The following is a 20,840-nucleotide window of genomic DNA, read 5'->3' as shown; positions in this document are numbered from 1 at the left end:
ACACACGCTCTCAAAGAAAACAAGGGAGAGTCAGAGGGCATGAAAGAGTCACACAGACAAGTACAACCAGAAAGAGGAGTGGAAGAGAGGAGTTAGTTGACAGTGAAAAACAGAAATGGGAGAGAGAGAAGTAGACCTCCCTCTTCCGGTGTCCTTTTTGAGAGATTCTTTGTTTCCTTGCCTGACCTTAAGACTTCTTTTCTCACGTCATATGGCTCCCAGCTTGCTCTTTGCATTAGAATGTTTCTATCTCTTTATGTTTATGATGTTGGTTTCCACATTGGATAATGAACTATAGACCTTGATATTACACGGGTAAAACCCTGCTTCTGCTCCGTTTATCACTCAATTTTGCAAGATTGCATCGTACTGTTTTCACGTGTTTACAATTTTTTGTTTCTTGGGACCTTTCCAGTATAAACACCATTCTTATTGGAATTTGTCTTAATGTGGACCAAAGCCTGGTCAAAAACTCATTTCTGAGCTCCTGGGTTAGGGGATGAGGTGTGAATTAAAGTCAGGTGAAGGTCAGGGTTGGAATTGGTTATGGTTGAGGATACGGGTTTGGACGTCCACAATGAAGTTTGGAATGGAAGTTCTAACAAGGATAGATGCGCAAACTTGAAACAATGCTGGTCCGGTTTTCAGGGAGTGTGTGTGTCTGGGGCTGTGAGGGGGATGTGTCAAACCCACTAACCTATTATTGAATGAATAATAGTCTAATAATAGATGAATATGTTCTTGTTTTGCTTCTAGGTGGCTGTAAAGATCATTGATAAGACACAGCTCAACTCCTCCAGTTTGCAGAAGGTGGGTCACTCTAACTCTCGCACACACGCACTTACACACACGGGCAACGGAATGAAATCCAGAACTCAGTCCCGCTTATCCCTTTTTTGCAGAAGTCATTTTCACTCTTCCTGCCCCATGTGTCCTTCTCTTTCTCTCTCTCTATTCCTCCCTCTCTGTTTCTGAAGTGGTCTAGTTTTCAGAGAGAGTTTTAATTACAGGAAACAAGCTGCAATTACTTCCTTTGATCGTGGCAGGGTGGAGTCTGTCCACTTACACGCACAACTCTAACCATGTCGCTTGCACACTAAACACACACACACAAACCAAGTGTCTTGCAGCCAGAGACACAAGATATAGAATACACACTTGTGTGCAAAATCACTGGAAAGCATGTGATGTTTAGATGTAGCAAAAGTTTAAAGTATTTAGAGAGTGATACATTTTTGTGCTTTAGACTCTGAGCTTCTGAACATCAAATTTGAAATTTAAATAAAGGATGACACGTGAAAGCAAGTCTCGGCTTCAATTTGAAGAGGTATACGTCGTAGAAAGAACTGTGTGGGCGATGTGGCTCTTTTATCACATTACAAGCAAGCTGCATTCCACTTGCGGAAGACCAGGCTAAAGGCAGAGACACAACATGCAGGAACTGGAGGTGGCTGCAGCGATGGCCTGGGAGAGAATCACCAGGAAAGATCCAAAGAGTCTGTTGATGTCTGTGGTTGAAAGATTTCAGGCTGGCAATGCGCGCAAAGGTTTTTACACAAATATTAAATATGAAGATGTTGTTTGACCTCACGTGTCACTGTTGAATTACCTTTGAACCCCTACATTTTGTGTACAATGTGTTAAACAAGTTATATCTCCCACTAACGTTATTCTGCTAAAATTAAAGCTGAAACTGTCATCAAGCATCTTTTATTTTATATTCAACAGCATAAAAAAAGTTGTGTAACTCTCCAAATACTTAAATACAACAGTCAGACTCTCTTGCATCGATTGTAAGTAAGCACTCAAATGCAAATCCATGTGCACTAGCCAATTATAGTTTTTGCAAGGATTGAAGTTTTCCATCAATTGGATTCTGGAAAAGCTGAATGAGATTAGTGTTGATCTAAAGCGGTGGGGGGTGACACATTGAGCGAGCCTGTTGGCTGGGGTGTAAAGCGCGGACTATCTGCAAGGTTAGCAGATGGATCATGACCCAAACACAAATATTGTGATAAATGTAGGCTCAGTAGCTACACTGAGCTGCCTATATTCACTGAGAAATAAACGAAAATTAAAAAAAATCTATCTCACAATGCTTTAATGGGCTCTCTTCTGACATATAGTTTCCACCAAATTTTGCGTAATTCAGTTTTCCATCAGACAGACCAAAAATCAAACTCAGACGAAAACTTAACATTTGGTGGCGGTTATTACCTTCATTTTCTACAGAGTCACCTCAAAGACATTGCAAACACACAAAAAGGCAACGTTGTCAAACTAACAGGCCTTTATCGTATGTGGAAGATGTTGTATTTTTATTCATCAAAACCCTGAGGGAGGTTCATGTTAGCAAACAGAACTTGTTCAGCCAATCTTTACCAGTCAAAAGGACTTATTTCATGTTTGTAATGTATTTGTTGTGGGTTATTTTAGGGCAGTAAGAACACCAGTCACCAGTTTTTTTTAAAGCCAGATTTAGTAACATTCGTGCATTTAAGAAGCTTTACACACAGATAGCTGACTTTAGGATAAGCATATATTCAGCTTTAGGGCTCTGATTTACATAGGTAAATATTGCAGTGTTTGTTTTTTGATTGTTTTGCAACACTAACAGCTCCAGCCTAGCAAGTTTACAACTGTGTCTGTCTACAGTGTGACTTCCAGGTTATTTCCCTCCAAAACATCCAGAAAGCACAGTGTGACTTTATCTGCTGATTTGGAGTAAATACATTCCTAATGAGTAAAAAGCGTCTCCTCGTGTCTTTACCATAGGAACAGACTGGACGGCATTAAGGTGGACTTCAGTTGAATTAGTACTTTTTTATAAGTGCTTCTGCTTCTGTTAAGAGTTTACAAGTAGCTCAATGCAAATCAAACTTTTCATTTGTCCGTTGAAGTCTGGGATCCTTAAATATGTTTTGGCAGACCCTGGTTTTAAACCGGTATTGCCTGAATCGCTGCTGTTGCGTAACCACAAGCCTTGTTTTGTTTTTGCCTTCCTTCGAGTAATTTGACTCGCATGTTCATAAACAGGAGATGAATGTTTGTGTTTTCAGTGTCATTTTACACTACAAATATTGAATGGAGTCTTTGCAATGACACGGCAATCTTAAACTAACACAGCTATTTTTCAATCTCAGAGTCTTTCTTCCTTTTCCCTCCATTTATCCATTTATGCACATACACTGACACTAAATATATTTGACACTATTTGCACAGGAACATGTCGAGTATAAATGTAACTCACATCCCCACCACCTGACGTCTGAAAGTGTATTTGACACAACACTTTGTGTGGCTTGCTTTCTAACAGCTCTTCCGGGAGGTGAGGATCATGAAGATGTTGAATCACCCCAACATAGGTGAGTCACACAGACACGTGAGCGGTTCACTCTGTCATCACTCACTAAGAACCAGACTTTAACTGTAATGCATTTGTTATCCTTTTGCTATTTTCATTCCTCTTTCTTCTCCCCCCTCCCTCCAATTCACTCATACCCTTTCCATTCAATTCTCATTCCTTCTTTCTTTCATCACCTCCAGTCAAGCTCTTTGAGGTCATCGAGACAGAGAAGACACTGTACCTGGTAATGGAGTATGCTAGTGGAGGTAAGTGCGTGCCACTGTGAAATCTTTCCCCCTGAGGCTCGGCTCTCTGGATTTTATCATATGGTTCCCATCAAACAAAAAATGCTACCTCTCTGTAATGTACAGCCTCTAGAGTCTTTCAGAAGTTATTTGTCCAAAGGGTTGTTATCAGAAATCGCAAATCCTCTTTTTTATTTAGCCTGCTCTTGTGTGCCCTTTTTTTTACGCTTATGTTCTCAGATGAAATTGAAAATCAGTTTATCTGTCTAACATTTCAGTCCGTAACTTAGAAATAACTTCAAATAATGACTATTTCTGCTCCTTATTTCTAAAGCAGAGTACTTCTCACATCAGCGTCCCATTGAACCAATACTATCAAGGTGCCTAGTGTCCGTTTCCAACACTAAAACTTTTCTCCTCCTCATTCTCTCGTCTCCCAGGAGAAGTCTTTGATTACTTGGTGGCCCACGGCAGGATGAAGGAGAAAGAAGCCCGTGCCAAATTCAGACAGGTGTGTGCTGGGGGGGGGGGATTTTTCTCTACTTGTGTGTGCAATATCATAGATAAATAAAATTTTGCTGATATGTTTAATTTAGGATAAGGTTGGTTTGAGATTTAAAGTGCATCGACAGTGTGGAGTCTTTCTGTATTTGTGGAATAGTGGCAGGTGGGATGCTTTTTAGGGGACAGCCTTACACACTACTTACTACATATACCTTATTTTTGAGAAACTGTGATCATTCTTAATTGTTTAAATTAAGCACAAAAGGAAGTATTTTAACCTTTTTTTTTTGCCTTCAATTATGCTTTTTTTTTTTTTTTACCATTAACACTAGTAGGGACTACTTCAATTTTTCATTCCTACTAAATCCATTTGATTGTGTCCTGATGAAATCCTAAAAAGGATCTCTCACTGAGTCAACCTTGCCGTTTTGTCATCTTTTCTCTCCCCTTGTCACTCCCTCTTTCTTTCTCTCTCTCTCTCTCACTCACTTCTCACTCTGCAGATTGTGTCAGCAGTGCAGTATTGCCATCAGAAGTGTATAGTACACAGAGACCTCAAGGTGAGAGAAAACACACGCGCACAAACACACATTCATGAATTACATTGAGCTTTGAAGCGCAAGCAGCCTCTCTCTCTGAGCCTCTAATCACAAAGATGTCATTCTCTTTCAAATTCAATGACTTAAACTCGTACCCATTCATCTCCTCACATGCACACACACAGAGCTGACAGCTGTACGTCTTTGGTCGTCTCCTGTTTTCTCCTTGTGTCTCTATTTTACTCCCAGTCTTTGATTCACAGTATGGTCGCCAATAAAGAAAAGCAACACACACTCACTTATCTATTATTATTTCCGGGTCATTTTGGTTCTTAGCATTATGCATTATAAATCCTCTTATTGTGTCAGCAGGCAGAATAAGAGGACAATGCATTATCATGATTACTGTTTCAATGATCAAGCGGGAACCTTTCATCCCAAAGTCCCACTCGTGGTTATTTTTGACTTTTTAATAGACTTTTCTTTTGGATCAAGAAACGTTTTCTTCACTTTAAACAGGTGATGATGGTTAATAACGGTTGTCATTTACCCCCCCCCAAAAAATGGGGCAGCATGGGAAAAAAGAGGTTTCTGGAGGACGGACAGTTCTCATTATTATAATGCGTACCACCCTGCACATTATCCTAATCACTCTTGATCTGGGGGGTACGATGTGAAATCCAGGACAGGCTTAGCTCTACTGGGCCTGACACTGCGAGAGCAAATTTTGATGAGACCGCATTTTATAGCAAGTGCAAAATTATTCTCTCCGGTTCCAGAGATTTAAAAGAAAACAGTCCTGATAAATAATGCTCTACCTAAGTTTTAAAACACTGTGCGTGCAAGAGTAGTGGCTCTTGTTTCTTCTGAAAAACACATCACAGTTAAATTGTATTGTTTGACCGATTAAAAACATTAATGAGCTGGGGCGGCGAATAACTCACCTGGTAGAGCTGCCGCCACATAGTGAGGGTTCATGTCTCTGCAGCAGCATGGGTTCAATTCCAGCTTGCGGCCATTTGCTGCGTGTCACCCCCAGACTCTTCTGCCCCCCCTCTCACGTCTAACTCTGTCCTGTCAAATAAAGGCCTAAAATGCCCCCCAACTTTAAAAATGTTAATGAGCTATAGAAAAATATGCCAACAAATAAATGACAAGACAGTTTATGTTTATTTAATAGGTCAGAGCTTACAGATGATGTCAGTGATGTATTAAACACACACAGAAGCTGCAGAGTATTCAGAGCAAGTGAAAAGGAGAGTGCACCTGTTGCTAGGCAACCCCCGCCTCGTTGCTCACTGGCTCACTTTAGGCTGAGGAATACACACACACACAGAAATAAACTGTGCTAGCTCACTTTGCCCATTGTGTGCTACTTGCAGGCCCCAAGCCATCACTCTTAAAACTCCTTCTCTCACCAAAGACCCAGGTTTTCCCCCAGAGAGGTGTATTTCAGATATAGTGTCTGTAATGAGTTGCATTGTGTAATTACTGCTCTGCATGCCTATTTGTCAAACTCTTCTGCTACAAAGTTAATGTTCCTCTGACCAAGTGTAAAAATATCACAGTAATGCAATACACAAAGCAAATCTCAAGTATTTGTTTTGTTTCTTGGCGCATGTACTATTTAGGAAAAAATAAATCCCAGCACATTGATTATCATTCATTTTCTCCTGTATCTTTTTCTACCACCACATCCTCCTGCACTCTACATCATAATTATGTCTTTATTTTCGTCTCATTTTTCTTTCTCTCACACTCTCATCTGTCTGTCTGCAGGCGGAGAACCTGCTGCTGGACGCAGACATGAACATCAAGATAGCGGACTTTGGCTTCAGTAATGAGTTTACTCTGGGGAACAAGTTGGACACATTCTGCGGCTCCCCGCCCTACGCTGCCCCGGAGCTCTTCCAGGGCAAGAAATATGACGGGCCAGAGGTGGACGTCTGGAGCCTGGGGGTCATCCTCTACACACTGGTCAGCGGATCGCTGCCCTTTGATGGCCAGAACCTCAAGGTCAGGGAAAGGAGAACGAGTGTTTGTGTGTGTGTTAATGTTACATAAGTGGATGTCTGTAGTCTGTGGGTGGTTGCAGTATTTGTCATGCTGGTTTCTGTTCCTCTACCGAAAGCAGAAACTGAACTCAAGAATGAGTGAACTTGTACTTTTTAAATGGATTTTGGTGGTTTTTTTAGACCGAAAACAAGATTCAATACTCCCTGAGAACTGTACTTATTCTCACCACCTATCACACTGTGCATGCAGTCGGTACCCACATGACTCATTCTTGAAGTGCAGACACATTTTGGGTGGGCGATATGACATTGAATGTGATGCTATTGATATTAACATTCCTGCAAAACACATCGATGTTCATTAAATATGCCTTTGCACTACCTCTTGCTGTGCACACTTTAGTTTGACACCTACATTTCTAGGTTTACTAATTATTTAACAAACAACTTCACTGTCTTCTGTTTTTAATCCCTTGTGGTTGATGCTATAATAAAATTTATTTTTCTTTTATGTGTGAGGCACTCACAAAAAGTGTGAAGTGATTACGTCAGTGTTTAAGTACTTCATTTAACTAATTTGATTTTTTAATTTCAGTATTTGTTTTTCTGAATATTCAGTGCCTAGCAGTCCAAGCTCTTCGAAAGCCTGTTTTGTGCATTATTGTGTTTAAACAAGCAATTATCCTCCAGTGTCTGAATGTGCTAATTTAAGAGACCGATAATATCCACTGAAGCAAATTACCAACACTTTAGGCAATGTAACCATTTGTGCCTTGTGATTGTATGGAAGATGAAAAATATCTAAAATCAACTTATTCAAAACTAAAAAACTAAGCATTTGCCAGAAAATACATATAATTCTCCCCTAACGTCAAACATTACGTTTGATATGTATCTTATTTCAATGCTGTCCAGCTTTTGGTTAAGTGAATGAGGTGCTTGTTTAACAAAACTATGAATCTTTAGTGGGCGTAACCGCAGCTAATGTTGCAATTTAGCTAATTCAAGCCAAAACATAGGGAACTATATTGAGAGAGATGTAAGGAGCTGCATACGGATGAGATGTTGATTTAAAACACATCTGAAAAAATGCACAATAGTTGCAGAAACGCACAACACAATCAGGATAACCAATCAACTCCTCAGTCTTTCCTCCTCCAAAACCTAAAGTTGTGCCCTTTTCTATCTCCAGGAATTGAGAGAGCGTGTCCTGCGGGGCAAATACAGGATTCCCTTCTACATGTCGACTGACTGCGAAAACTTACTTAAGAAGTTCCTCATCCTCAACCCGTCGAAACGAGGCAGCCTCGAGGTACATGCATGTATTGACACACGCATTCAAAAATCACAACACCCTGTTGAATTGCATTGGTGGAAGCATTTGGATTAAAGTGATTTCTGCCATGTTATTACCCTTTTATATAATTCTCACGTTGAACAAGACTTTCCTTATATTTGTATTGATAAAGCATGGACACTGAAAAAAATACTATACTCTATACCTGGACTTGCCTTACCAGCTATATGTGACTTTGTTACTGAAGTGTAAAGTTCTTTTTAAAACCATAGTAAATACTTGTGAGTTAAGAATTTATGACTTGCTGAATTTGGTTGCACTTAAAGTGGATGAACGGAAACTGCTTTAGACGGAAGATTTGTATCACTCTTTAGTTTTTGCTTGACCATTTAAATGTAGAAGCAGCACTGTAAAGTAAACTTGAGCTTTAGTGCCAGAAATCAGTCTTGTGTGTTTCATTTTCACCTGCTTTAGAGTTTGAGTGTTTTAGATCAAGCAGCTCACCGACTGAGGGTGATTGAATTTACATCTGTGTAAATCTCCATTAAGCAATCTGTGAAACATTATGTCCTGATATGTCCTGTTGCCTTTGGCCACAATTTTTACCTGGCACAATCTGTTTGAATTATGTACGTGATCATCATCCATTTTTTTTGTGTCCAAGGGTGTCCCTGAAAACAAGACGGGTCATCTGTAGGAGTTCATCTCTTTATTCAAAGCTCAGTGAAGCTCAACTCAGGATGCAGAACCCTGTACTGGAAAATCAATTGTTTAAGAGAGGCTGTTACAATTAAGTGTTTATTCATCAAAGCAGATATGCTTTTTTGAATGGAGACAGTACTACGACGGAGTGTTGCATTATGGGTTGTTTGTAGCCTTAATGTTGCTGGGTTAGTGAGTGTTTTTAAGTCTGTCTATTGTGAGACTGTCAGAGTTACTCATCCTCATGTGTTTGGTTAGTCCAGTTTAACCTGCAGGAGTTTCTTAAGGCTGGTGTAACATGTTCTGCTGCCAAAGAGGAAATAGTCAAAACAACTTCCTGGTGTCTTCCAACATCTTTACTAAAGGGGAAAAAAAACATAGAAATATCTGCCATACAGCCTGGATTTATGTCCATTGTGAGCCAAACCTAAGCCCAAAGAAATCCAGGGAAAACCTTGTGGAATTTAATGCACATCTGAATGTTACAAAGGAACATTTATTTCTTTATTGACAATAAATACCTGAGCCCGTGAGAAAATCCCTACTGAATACAATGGTAATGGTGTACCCTCCTTGTTTGCCATCCACTCTTCCCCTAACCTTTCCTCCCTCCTCTGCTTTTTCCCCTTCATCCTCCTTGACGTCTTTTGTCTCCCTCTATCTGTCTGTTTGGCTTGCTCCCAGCAGCAAATAATGAGGGACCGATGGATGAATGTTGGTCACGAGGAGGAAGAACTCAAACCCTTTATTGAGCCCCAGCCAGATTATAAGGACCCCAGGAGGACAGGTAGGCACAGAGACACACAGAAAAAAGGTAAATGCATTCCTTTATACATATGTTCATTTTTTCACTCACACACAGCGTGACATGTGTCCTTCGGAGAACAGTGGAGTAATTATGATCTGCTTTTTCTGTGTGCGTATAGAGATCATGCTGCAAATGGGATTCTCTCAAGAGGAGATCCAGGACTCGCTGTTGAACCAGAAGTATAATGATGTAATGGCTACATACCTGCTACTGGATTATAGGAACTCTGAGGTATACTGATTCTCTTACACTCAATCTATGTATCATTGAGACCTGGGACACTGAATAAAAACACATTCTAAGACCTGTTGAAACGACCGCCTAAAACCCTTGTGCTGACAGAATTGCAAACGATTATAAAAACGTTGATATGTCAGCCTCTGAAGCAGATACCGACATGAAATAAAAACATTTCATTCTTAGTCAACAGTTTCCCTTAACTTCTAAATTGACGTTGGCTGGTTGTTTAAGTGACCAACAAAGCCAGCAAACTTGCCGTGATCTCCTCTACTTGTCAAACTACTTTCAAAACTTCAACAAACAAACTATATTTCCCATGATGCATTTTGCCTTTTCCACAAACATTTCAGTCGTGAGTCACAATGTATTTCATCAGTCAAATGTCTTGAAAATTCATACGTCTCATCTAGCTCTAAAGGGAGAAGCATGCAAACATCACATCAGGTCTGAGGCACTATTTTTAGACCTTGGTATTTGTTGTATCCACACCAGAGCATCTCTGCATTCACCTGCTCCTGACACCCATTTGTCTTGTTTTCTCTTCCTCAGCTGGATGAAAGTGGCATCAAGCCTCGACCAGGAAGTGATGTAAGAAACATTAACGACCCCTCCCCACCTCAGAAGGTACAATGAGAACACATAAAGTTATCTGCTAACACGTAACGAGGTCTCCTGACTCCAGGCAGTGACGCGTGATCACAACATAAGCAATCTGTGAATCTACTTTGTCGCTATCCTCTTTTTAGGTTTTGTGATTGTAGACCGACACAAAGTATCAGTGAGCATCAGCAACCACTGCCTCCATGCATGCTTTAAGTTTTTGCATTAATGGTTGAACAGCTCTATGACTTAGAGAAAAGTGGCTGTAAACATCCCAATATGTGTGTGTGTAAACAATCTGTGACAAAAAGAATGACACAGTGACTCGTCTCCTTCTTGTCTAAGGTACAACGCAGTGTGTCATCCAACCAGAAGCCTCAGAACCGCAGAACCACTGAACAGGGTGAGATCTGTGTGTGTCTCTTGAGATTGGGGGGAGCCGGTGGAGCAACTTCAGTTTTTGAAAATAACTCTTCACAGTTAACTATAGACAATAGACATGTTATAAAAAGAGGGGAAGAAGGAGAGGGAACAGAAAGGAGTTGGAGCAGGGAGGGTTGATTATATATGGGAACAAAGAATGAACTAAGAAAGGAGGAGTAGAGAGGGGACAAGGTGTTTTTTAAGAGGTCTGTCAGAGCAGATTTAATGAAAGGAAGCCACGAAAGAAGGTGAGACTGATTAATAATCGTGGTGTCAGTATTTTGACAGATGATTGGCAGAAAGCTTCAAGTGACGGCCTTTCTGATGCACTCCCTCTTTCCCTTTCTTTTTCATAGGCTCCACCTACTCTAAGAGGGGGGGTCAAGCAGACAACCGGACTGCAACTGAGGATTCTGGGAGGAAGGGTTCGTCGGGCAGCTCCACTACCAAGGTGCCGGCCAGCCCGCTCGTCTCCACTGACCGCAAGAAGAGCGCCACGCCCTCCACCGTGAGACCAATCACACGCATACATGACATTTTCAACACTGAGATTTTTGTGTTAAAAAATCACTTATATTTAAGGGTTTAGAATGTCTGTTTCGGGGCTTCCCATCCTTTGTTGACTTACACAGACGTCTTTCCTTGAGGATCCTGATCACATCTTTTCCCCGGACTATATGGACATCTACCTGTTTGACATTTGCCCCACTCCCTTGTTAGTTTTGTCGCACCTATAAGGGTGGGACAACAGTTATCGTATTTTAATATAATATGGAATTCTTCTCCACCCAACGGTAACATGAGCAAAAAAACACCGGGCAAGTGTGGTATATTACTGAGGTATTCGTAAATGGGTTTTGTAATTGTTTGATTGTGCAGGTAATTTTGAGCAGCTGCGGAAAAATGAATTCATTGAAGTCAATACTCTTAAGGCATCATTTGGTGAGGATTTAATAAGGTTTAGGTAATTAAAATCACTGCTGGTTCGAGGCTGTTCCAGGAATAACTGGTCACCTTTAAAGTCATCCTCCCGCCACTGCACTGATCCCGGGTTGAAATTATTCCTATATCTTTAACCCTTTTCTCCTTTTCTCCCTCTGTTCCCACAGAATAGCATCCTGTCCACCGGTACCAGTCGCAGTCGGAACTCTCCTCTGACAGAGCGAGCCACGCTGAGCCAGGGTATCCAGAACGGCAAGGACAGGTACACAGAATGGCGCCCAATCACAAAAGAGACACGTTTTGAAACAGACGAGGACAAGCACACCCACGTGCTGTCATTCTCACATACACTCTTCGTCGCTAGTCACTTGCAACCCAACTTGTTGCTTAGAGGCACACTGCTTCATCACCAGCACACACTTAATACAAACACACTCATTATGGTCTGTGAATGAAGCAGTGCCACAGCTGTCTCAGCGACTGAATCCCAGACCTTTGCTGGTGCTCTCCAGAGCGCTGCCAGCTGGCTCAGGGAGCCCCGCGGCCCAGGGCGGGGTGAAACCTCCTGGATGAGGAAATCAGGCTCTCTTGGGTATTTAGGCCAAACCTCCAGTAGATTACAGATTACCCGAGATGGTCTGATGGAGGCCTGCCAGTCAGAGCAGAGCAGGGTTCGCTGAACACGCACGCGCACACACACACACACACACACACACACACACACACACACACACACATTCTCACTTGCAAAGGATGACACACAGTGGCCCTAACTTATTCTTCAAACTAACTTTCTATTTTCTTCTTTTAAAAAAGTTTTATTTTTTTCCAAAAAGAGTAGAATTTCGGTTTTTAAGAAAATAAAACCAGTTGAGTTCCATTCTTCTTTATTTCCTCACAGAATTGGTCCTACACAGTTCTTTTTTTTATCCTTTCTCATTTTATCCTTGTTAAACTTTTTCTTCGAACTCTCCTTTCTTCCTCAACCACAATAAACAACTTCACTTTGAAATAAATTGTCTTTAGGCCACACTGGTTGATTGTGAACTTTCCATCTTCACATTAAGGCCACAAAAAAACACTTTCACATGCTTATTTTGTTTAAACTAAATCCGAATCGTCAAATTTCTCGCTCAGGAGCTCGTATACATAAACTACCCGCATATCACTCATGCATTAACCAGCCATATGCTTTTTGTGTGTTTTTATTTCATTTTAAGCATTTAACATGAAGCCAAACCATAATTCATACAATGATCCAGTGGTCATTGTCATAACTGCTTAATTCTCAAATGACCCCTCGTTCCCACAATAGTGTCTATCACAAAAAAATGATTGAAATGAATCCATATTCATTTGACAAGTTTCTTGAACACTTCATGGCACCGAAGTGGTCATTTGAGACAGCATTGCTTCTTTTCTTTTTTTTATACTGTGGGTCTGTTAGCCATAGTGGACTCTTCTAGCGTAGTGTTTGTCATCCGCTATGATTATTTTTAAGTTCCTTTATTTGATCATCATTAATGCTTTGAAGTTTTGGCTACTATTTTTGTTAAACCCCCTCCCCATTCCAAACCCTGTGCTTTTTCTTTCTCTCCTTTTCTAATTTTCTTCATCTGTTTATCTGCGTCTGCGCTCTTGTCCCTCTGGATCTCAAGTCACTTGCGTTTCCTTGGCATCTCCTTTCTTTTCCTTTTTTCCCCACCGTCCTTTTTCTTTTATGTCTTTATATTAATCTCTCCTCTCTCTCTCTGCTCTCTTTCTAAGGAGATTAGGAAGACTTGTGATGGAATATTAACTCTTAGTGGGACTCCTTGTACTTGGCTCTTAATAAGCTTACACATGCACAAAAATATCTACACACACATACTGAGGCTCTACACATACAAACTCATTGACACACACAGGCTTAAACATACATGTCACACATGCTCAAATAGTTGCCACACACTGGGTTGTCCAGTGAATGCGGTTATTTTCTATCACCAGCCGGACTAATCCCTGTCAGAAAGAGTGTGTGTTTTCCTCTCCGCTATGTGTTTGTTTTCTTTGTAATTAGCAGCTGTTTGGTTGACCTCTATAAATGTCCCTCTCTCTCTCTCTCATTCCTCTGCTCTCTCTTCAAGCTATCTCTCTCTCCCCCTCTCTGTCGTACCACTCTCCTCCGTCTCTTACTGTTTGTTTCTCTGTGTGGGAAAAAAAAAAAGTCAAGTCCGAGCAGCCAGCAACGTGCAGAGCTTTGTAGCCCGTAGCAACACTTTGATTAATAATGGGTTCAGGAAATAGCCTGTGTTGTTTTGCCCTGATTTAGTTTTAGAATCGCATGCGTCATGGAAATGACAGGAAGTTTTGAAAAGGAGACGTCAGGCACTTGACAGGCAGAAGTCGCAAGACAGGTTAGCCTACAAAACCACAAGCTTGGAGGTCAGAGTTATTCTCTCATCTAAGGACAGTGAAACAGCTTCATGTCCTGTCCAACATCTGCTTGTCCACATGGACTTAGTGACAGTTATGTAGATTTAAACTAGAAACATTTATTATGGGTTGCAGATGACATTACTGTGGATTGATATGCAATAAGCTATTGCGAGGGAACGCAAAAGTAAAAAATGTTAACCTTTAGAGGCTCCGTGCAAACAATGCTTTAAATCAGACTTTCAATACAGGGATCAAATTTTTAAAAAAAAATTCTCTGTGGAGTTTTACACACAAGAGGGTTTTGGTTGGGGCTTATTTTACTTGGCACCCAAACAAGATAAACTCTTGTATTTTTTTAGATGTATGCCTGTACCAGACGTATGTAAACCCATCAATTTATTTATATATTTAAAGGGGTGCCTTTATTTTTGCTGCACAAAATGTGGCATTTTGATCTGACTTTATCCACATGATGTCTGTTTGTTTTCAGTCTCTTGCCAAGTTGGTCTTTTGTGCTCTGCCTTTTGTGTCAGGCCGATATTACATGCGTAGATGGTTTCTTTTTGTGAAACCATGATGGAGCAACGTACAAAAAGACAACAACTTTTCCTCATCGCTCGTGTCCTCTTGTTCTACGTGTTTTCTGTTTGTCTTGAGTGTCTACTTCCTCCATTCTCTCTCCCGTGCTCTCTGTTCCCCCACCCCACCCTTAGTGTGTGTTCATTAAGTGCTGCTTCTAACCATGCTCCACCTCACCTCTCCGCCCACCCACAAACAAACCCCGCCCATGTGTGTATGTTGGTATGTATGTTTGACTTTATGTATGTATGGTGTGTGTTTCGTGTGTCACTCACGTGTGTTGGTGTGTGTGCATATACGTGTGTTTGTGTCGGGCGGGGTACTCCCATTCCCTCCCCCCTCCTCCTCCCTCCCCAGCCTAAACACTCCGGGCTCCCGCGCCTCCACTGCCTCAGCCGCTGCCGTCCTATCCTCCTCCTCCTCGCGTCCCCGCCACGGCAAGTCCTTGTCCTCCTCCAATCATCCATGCCCCTCTGACACGCATGCACCACGGCCCAGGCAAGTCTCTTACTCACTCTCTTTCTCACACACACACATGCACACTCACAGCTCCCGCAGCTCCGCTCAGCACGAACCACTTAACTCAGCACAGGTCATCATCCTTCCCATAGTGGACAATGAGGAAGAAGAAGAGCTGAAGGAGGGATAAAGTGATTTTGTTGTCTCTTAAGTCTCCATCCCCCGCTGCTTCATTAAAGGGAGGGCACCAACTTTTTTTAATATTTTATTTTATTTAAAAAACCAACTCTTTGATTTCATTTCAATCACACAGCAACAGATCCTGGCACACAGTGGAGATGCTTCGCCAATATTTGTCTCCCCGAAATAGTGAATTTTATCAAAGTAGTTCCAAACCAGGAAGCAGAGTTAGCATTAGTTCAGCAGCAAAGACAGTACACAACACTATCTTATCTGAGTCGCAGTGAGTTACAGTTCAGTCAATTTCTCGAACAAAGACATGCCGTACTGAGTAACTTAGCAACAGACGAGTCAACAGCAAAGCTCAGGAAACTGTGCAAGCTCAACTTGTTTGACGTCGCTCGTTCTTCGGCCAGTCAGTCCTGCTCAAACCTCACACTCACCCAGCCGACCTGCACAATCAAGACTGCACAATAAGAGCTTGAGAACTAGATGAGCTGGTTTTTTGTCCGTGTAGACAGACCACAAATTCATGGAAGAGACGTTAGTGGACCAGCAGACATTAGGTCTCCAGCCAGAGTGGTTTCCTTTGCTATATATAATCTTGATTATTGATTGACTCTTTAATGGGGTGTGCTGCTTATGTAACTTCCCAGTCAAAGGAACAAATCAGTAATAAATTGAACAAAGTGGCATTTCCTAGAAACTTTGAGATGGATAAAAGTGCTATATGCTTTCATCTTGAGCATTTTCTTGAATTTAAAGCACAACCCTTAGATTCTGAGCACAGATATCAGCATGAATAATTTATTTCTCATGTTTTATTATTAAAGAAAACATCTTTGGTGATCTTAGCATATTAGCCACCAGGCCGTCGGGGGCACGATATGAACAGTTTTGCTGTTTTTCCGTGGCTGGTAGAATCAAATGTCCCTCCTGTGTTAAGTAGAGCTATGAATTTGTGGGGGGAAACCCTGTCTTCATTAATAAGCTGTGACAACTCGGAGTGAAATTAACTAACAGATTATCATCTGTTTGGAAACTGTGTGTGTCGGTGTGTTGCTTTGTTAGCTTGTTCACCTGCTTGACGGTATCTGTTTGAGAGGCTACTTTGATATTTTCAGTCCTATTTTTTTTCTTCTCCTGCCAGCCATCTGTCACAATACAGGGGTTCTTTGGATATGCTCCTCAGCTCCTCCCTCTACGTGAAATACTGTCTGAGGCTGATCTGATCTGCCACTTGCTCACACAGAGACCCCCACAACCTTTTGTGACAGTTAATACAACAACCCCACAAATGTCAGGTTAAAATTCCAGCAGAGCAAATGTCAAGGTGGCCCTCTGGCTGTATGTTGAAGTCTCGTTCTGTCGCATGCGCTGGCTCAGCAGTGAGCTTGGGCTGTTCTGAACAACACTTAGACTGTACCCTCGAGTGAGGATTTGGGCACTTTTTCTCAGAACACAGTCTGTGTCCTCAAGTCCCACTCATTCCTGTTTTATCCAGTTGTCCCCAGATACCCTTCTCAAATTCACTTCTCACGAATTTACATTCTAAAGCGCCAGTGTTGGGTTGTCATGAAGCAAGTGACTTGCATACATTGTATATAAAGATGGATGGCATGTTTCCACTTCCTACCAGAATATCCAGGATTAGACTGCTGCAATTATGTGCATCTATCATTTGGAGTCACAGGCTGCACATTATCGATGGATCAGGGATGGAACCATGGTATCAAGGCTCCACAAACACACATGCTTGAGCAAGTGTGAGGATTGGGTACCGAAATCCGTTGCTACATGGAAGTGTGGCTGTATTTCATATGAAAGGATTCAGACACCGAGACCTATACCGTAGCCAGCCACCAGGTGGTGATCAAAATTATTGGGGTTCACTTTTTGGGACCTGTCAAGTTGTCCGTCTTCATATACAGCCTAAGGTGATTCTGTGCACAGGCACCTGGTAAAGGCACATTTGTATAAAGTAGAGATGCAATCTATCAAAGGCAAATCAAGTGTGCCGAGCATGAAAATGAGCTGTTCCTCTAAGACACATTAGCATCCACCTCAGGACATGCATGTGTTGCCATGCATGTCCTGTGGTCCTCTGCAGCCCTCTACAGTGAATCGCTGGGAAACCTGTGTTGTTGCGATTGCCGTCTGGTTGTTTTAAAAGCAAAAGCAAAATTTGAGCTGAATAAAATATGTGTATGTGTAAGAGAAAGATAGCGATCCCTTCAGCAAAAGGTAAAGAGGAATAAATGGACAGTTCACAGAAAAATTTAAATTCATTCACTATCTACTCACCACTATGCCGATGGAGGAGCAGGTGAAGTGTTTGAGTCCACAAAACCCTTTGGAATGTTTCAGGGGTAAGCAGTGTTAACTCAGTGTCATTTAGGTTAAAGTGGTGTATATGACAGTTCATATTTGAATGTTGGGGCCTGCGGACACTTGGACGACACCACACGAGCAGCATGGAGGCATTTTATGTTTTTTTATGTTTTATTATGTCTGATTATGTCTGAAGAAGAGGTCAAAATTGACTTCATTGTTTACGCCTCATTTTTCTGAGAACTATCCCTTTAACTGTGTGTCACTGACCTGATGTGACCCTAATTATTGATTTAGCACATTTGAGGGATTTTCTGATAAACATGATGGTGAGCAGGTGTTGAACAGACACAGTAGACACACCTTACACAGAGGTAAGTAGCACTGAAGAAGTAGTTTTCTTCTCTCTGTCTGACAGTGTTCTTCTCCTTCACCCCTTCCCCTCTTTTATGCCTTTCTTTCTACTTCTCTCCTCTTGCATCATCTCCTACACCTCACTATGTTCCTTCCCTTTTCATTCTATCCTCCCAACTCCTCCTCTTTCATACTGTCTTTCTTTCTTGCTTTCTTCTTATTAATTTGCAATTCCTCTTCTATGCCTCTCTCTTTCCATCACACCGTCATCCCTCCAATCTTTTTTCACACGCTCCCTCCTCTCCGCATCAACCTCACGGCTCTTCCACACGCTCCTCTCTATCAACTTTGCTTCATCACCCCCCCCCCCCTCTCCCTCCTGCTATATTCCTCCCTCCTCTCTCTTTTTACCCATTCTCCTACATAGTGCTCCAGCCCAGCGGGCGCCCGGTGCCTCCCCGTCTGCCCACAACATCAGCAGCGCTGCTGTGTCGGACCGCACCAACTTCTCCAGGGGAGTGGGCATCCGCAGCACGTTCCACGCTGGCCAGCAGCGGGGTGCCCGGGACCAGCAGGGCTCCGCCTACCCAGGCGGGCCCGCATCCCCGTCGCTGTCACACGGCAACAGCCAGGCAAGGCGGCAACATGGTGCCACTGGGATTTTCAGCAAGTTCACATCCAAGTTTGTACGCAGGTGAGTGGCAGAAACAGAGGCACAAGCATGGGAGAATGGGTGAATAGTTCAGATTAAACGTTGTGGTTACACAATATGCACAGAGAAAGGAAGTAAGTAAAGGGGAAATGATGGCAGAAGAAGATTTTTTTGTAAATTGAAAACAGTTGTTTGCGGCTGTTCTATTTATTATCCTGCTGCTTTGTACCTTAAGTACAGTTTGAGTATTGAGGTTTCACTTCGGAGCAGAAAATGACTAGGTTAACATTACAAGTCGTTTCACTTCCTCTCAGGAATGTAGTTCCGTATATCCGTGTCATCGCAGTATTTCTGTACAGGGGGGCTGATCCAGTCACATCCCTAACACTTAAGTCGTGTTGATCTGTAACTGCAGGGAGTAGAAAGGGAGAGCAAGGAAACAGCTGGGTCACCTCTATAATTTTGTCTGGATCTGCGGCAATCTGAGGAGTAATTTTTGTTTTTGGTTTCATGTCTGGCCCAGTTCTCATCCTACTCCTCTGGTGCAGTTTGCAGCAGTTACTGCTCTCCTAACAACCAAGTCTTTACAGTGACTAACGATATCAGATAATATTGCAAGGTTTATATATATAGATAGGAGTTCTTCACAGTAGGACCTGCCCAGGTGTTCACATTAGCCATGACTGTGCTCTATTCAACAGACATTACTCAAACAGGAGGAAGCAGTGCATTCTGGGGGACTGTTTTTAGATGCAGATGAATTGGTGCTTTAGTGAGAATTTACAGCAGCAGAATGTAATGTACGTATGTGTTATATACGACAAGATAAACCACAGTGACCGTGTAAAAATGTCACCCACAGCAAATATATGGCTCATTGATGTGTTTTTAATATTTTATGGACAACATTGGAGATCTGAGACACAGAGGAATGATATTTACAACATAAATAAAAATGTATGTGTTATGTTTAAAAAAACGTCACTTAAGTTGATGAGCCCCAGTCACCGATGCTACAGAGGGCTGGTTGCCTGTTTATTTAAAGTCTATTAATATTGAACGCAACAAATTCGACACAGCACTTCCTTGAGCCCTTAACAATACATGTGTCAAGTGTGAGGCCGATGAGATGAACGGTTAACAAGATATACGTTCCACATACAGATAGAGATTTCTGGAATTAGAAGATAGATACAACTATAAATCATCACTTGACTTATCCTTTAAATCACATTGCACTCCTACTAAAGTATAATTTATAACAGATGAGATTAGGTTTCAGCAGATTCGAAGTGGGATATTATGTCATTTAACAAGGCCAGAGAAAATGTATCATTCATTTAATCAATAACTAAACTTGACTCGGAATGAGAAAGATATGGAGGAGAGGAGCATTGAGGAGTATCAGTCGAAATGAAGGAGGGGTGGAAGTGACAGGAAGTGAGGGTTTAAAGGTGGCAGGAAGGAACTTATTCCCAGTGATCAATGAAAGGATGAAAAGCTGAGAGAGTAGTTCAGGTTGAGAGTCACGTCTTCACTCCTGCGTCACCAACCAGCGCTGGAGGAACTCGTTTTGTTACTCGAGCGAGAACAAGGACGTTGTTTTTTATTTTCGTATTGATGATGAAGCTCGATTTAAAAAAGAAAAACAGACAGGAGTAGAGCATGATCAATGCCTGCATGCATGCGTGGGTGTTGGTGTTGAGTTTGTGCGCGCGCGTGTGTGTGTGTGGAAGAGGCGGAGGTACAAGCACAGCCACTCTCCAGGCCTCCCACTCAGAGATACTGTAGCTCTGTGGCGGCAGTATCCATGGTTACACCGGAGATATCACTTTTCCCTCAACTATAAATACCGCTAGTGGGGACACCTTGACACATGCATGCGCACACAAACACACTAACGGATACACACACACACACATACACACTCAACTTGGCATGCTGGTCTAAGGGGTGGTGGAGACAGAGAGATTGTGTTGCATCTGTCCAGTTTGACCAAACACACACACACACATGTATCCGCTGAAGCTGTGTGTTTTATTAACATATCATATAACCTCCCTGCTGCACTTTTTCCCTCGGTCTGGAAAGTGATGGTTCTCTGCACTGCAACTACATGTTGTGTGTTTGCGAGAGTGTGTGTGTGTGTTTGTGTAGAAGTAGATTATGTTCCTTAAAGTGCGTTAAGGATTAAGATGTTGCTTAA

At 41.9% G+C, this 20,840-nt stretch overlaps 1 protein-coding gene across 12 annotated transcripts in view; it reads left to right on the top strand.

Moving 5' to 3' along the window:
• mark2b (MAP/microtubule affinity-regulating kinase 2b) overlaps positions 1–20,840 on the top strand; it is a 43,003-nt gene that overhangs the window by 16,447 nt on the left and 5,716 nt on the right. For 6 of the 12 annotated variants that reach the window (XM_061095738.1, XM_061095734.1, XM_061095732.1 and 3 more), the window contains exons 3-17: positions 757–810; positions 3,317–3,365; positions 3,547–3,612; positions 4,032–4,102; positions 4,599–4,655; positions 6,414–6,650; positions 7,842–7,961; positions 9,336–9,462; positions 9,575–9,687; positions 10,246–10,320; positions 10,642–10,699; positions 11,076–11,227; positions 11,829–11,923; positions 15,016–15,156; positions 18,410–18,676. In XM_061095738.1, coding sequence (XP_060951721.1) covers positions 757–810; positions 3,317–3,365; positions 3,547–3,612; positions 4,032–4,102; positions 4,599–4,655; positions 6,414–6,650; positions 7,842–7,961; positions 9,336–9,462; positions 9,575–9,687; positions 10,246–10,320; positions 10,642–10,699; positions 11,076–11,227; positions 11,829–11,923; positions 15,016–15,156; positions 18,410–18,676 — 1,682 coding nt within the window. The remainder of the gene's footprint in view (positions 1–756; positions 811–3,316; positions 3,366–3,546; positions 3,613–4,031; positions 4,103–4,598; positions 4,656–6,413; positions 6,651–7,841; positions 7,962–9,335; positions 9,463–9,574; positions 9,688–10,245; positions 10,321–10,641; positions 10,700–11,075; positions 11,228–11,828; positions 11,924–15,015; positions 15,157–18,409; positions 18,677–20,840) is intronic. The other 6 variants (XM_061095741.1, XM_061095733.1, XM_061095731.1 and 3 more) reach the window with 4 other exon arrangements.

The sequence above is a fragment of the Limanda limanda genome, chromosome 22 (assembly GCF_963576545.1).
Source record: "Limanda limanda chromosome 22, fLimLim1.1, whole genome shotgun sequence".
Taxonomy (NCBI): Eukaryota; Metazoa; Chordata; class Actinopteri; order Pleuronectiformes; family Pleuronectidae; genus Limanda; species Limanda limanda.
The sequence above is the reverse complement of the archived record's forward strand: the minus strand, read 5'-3'. Positions and strand labels throughout refer to the sequence as shown.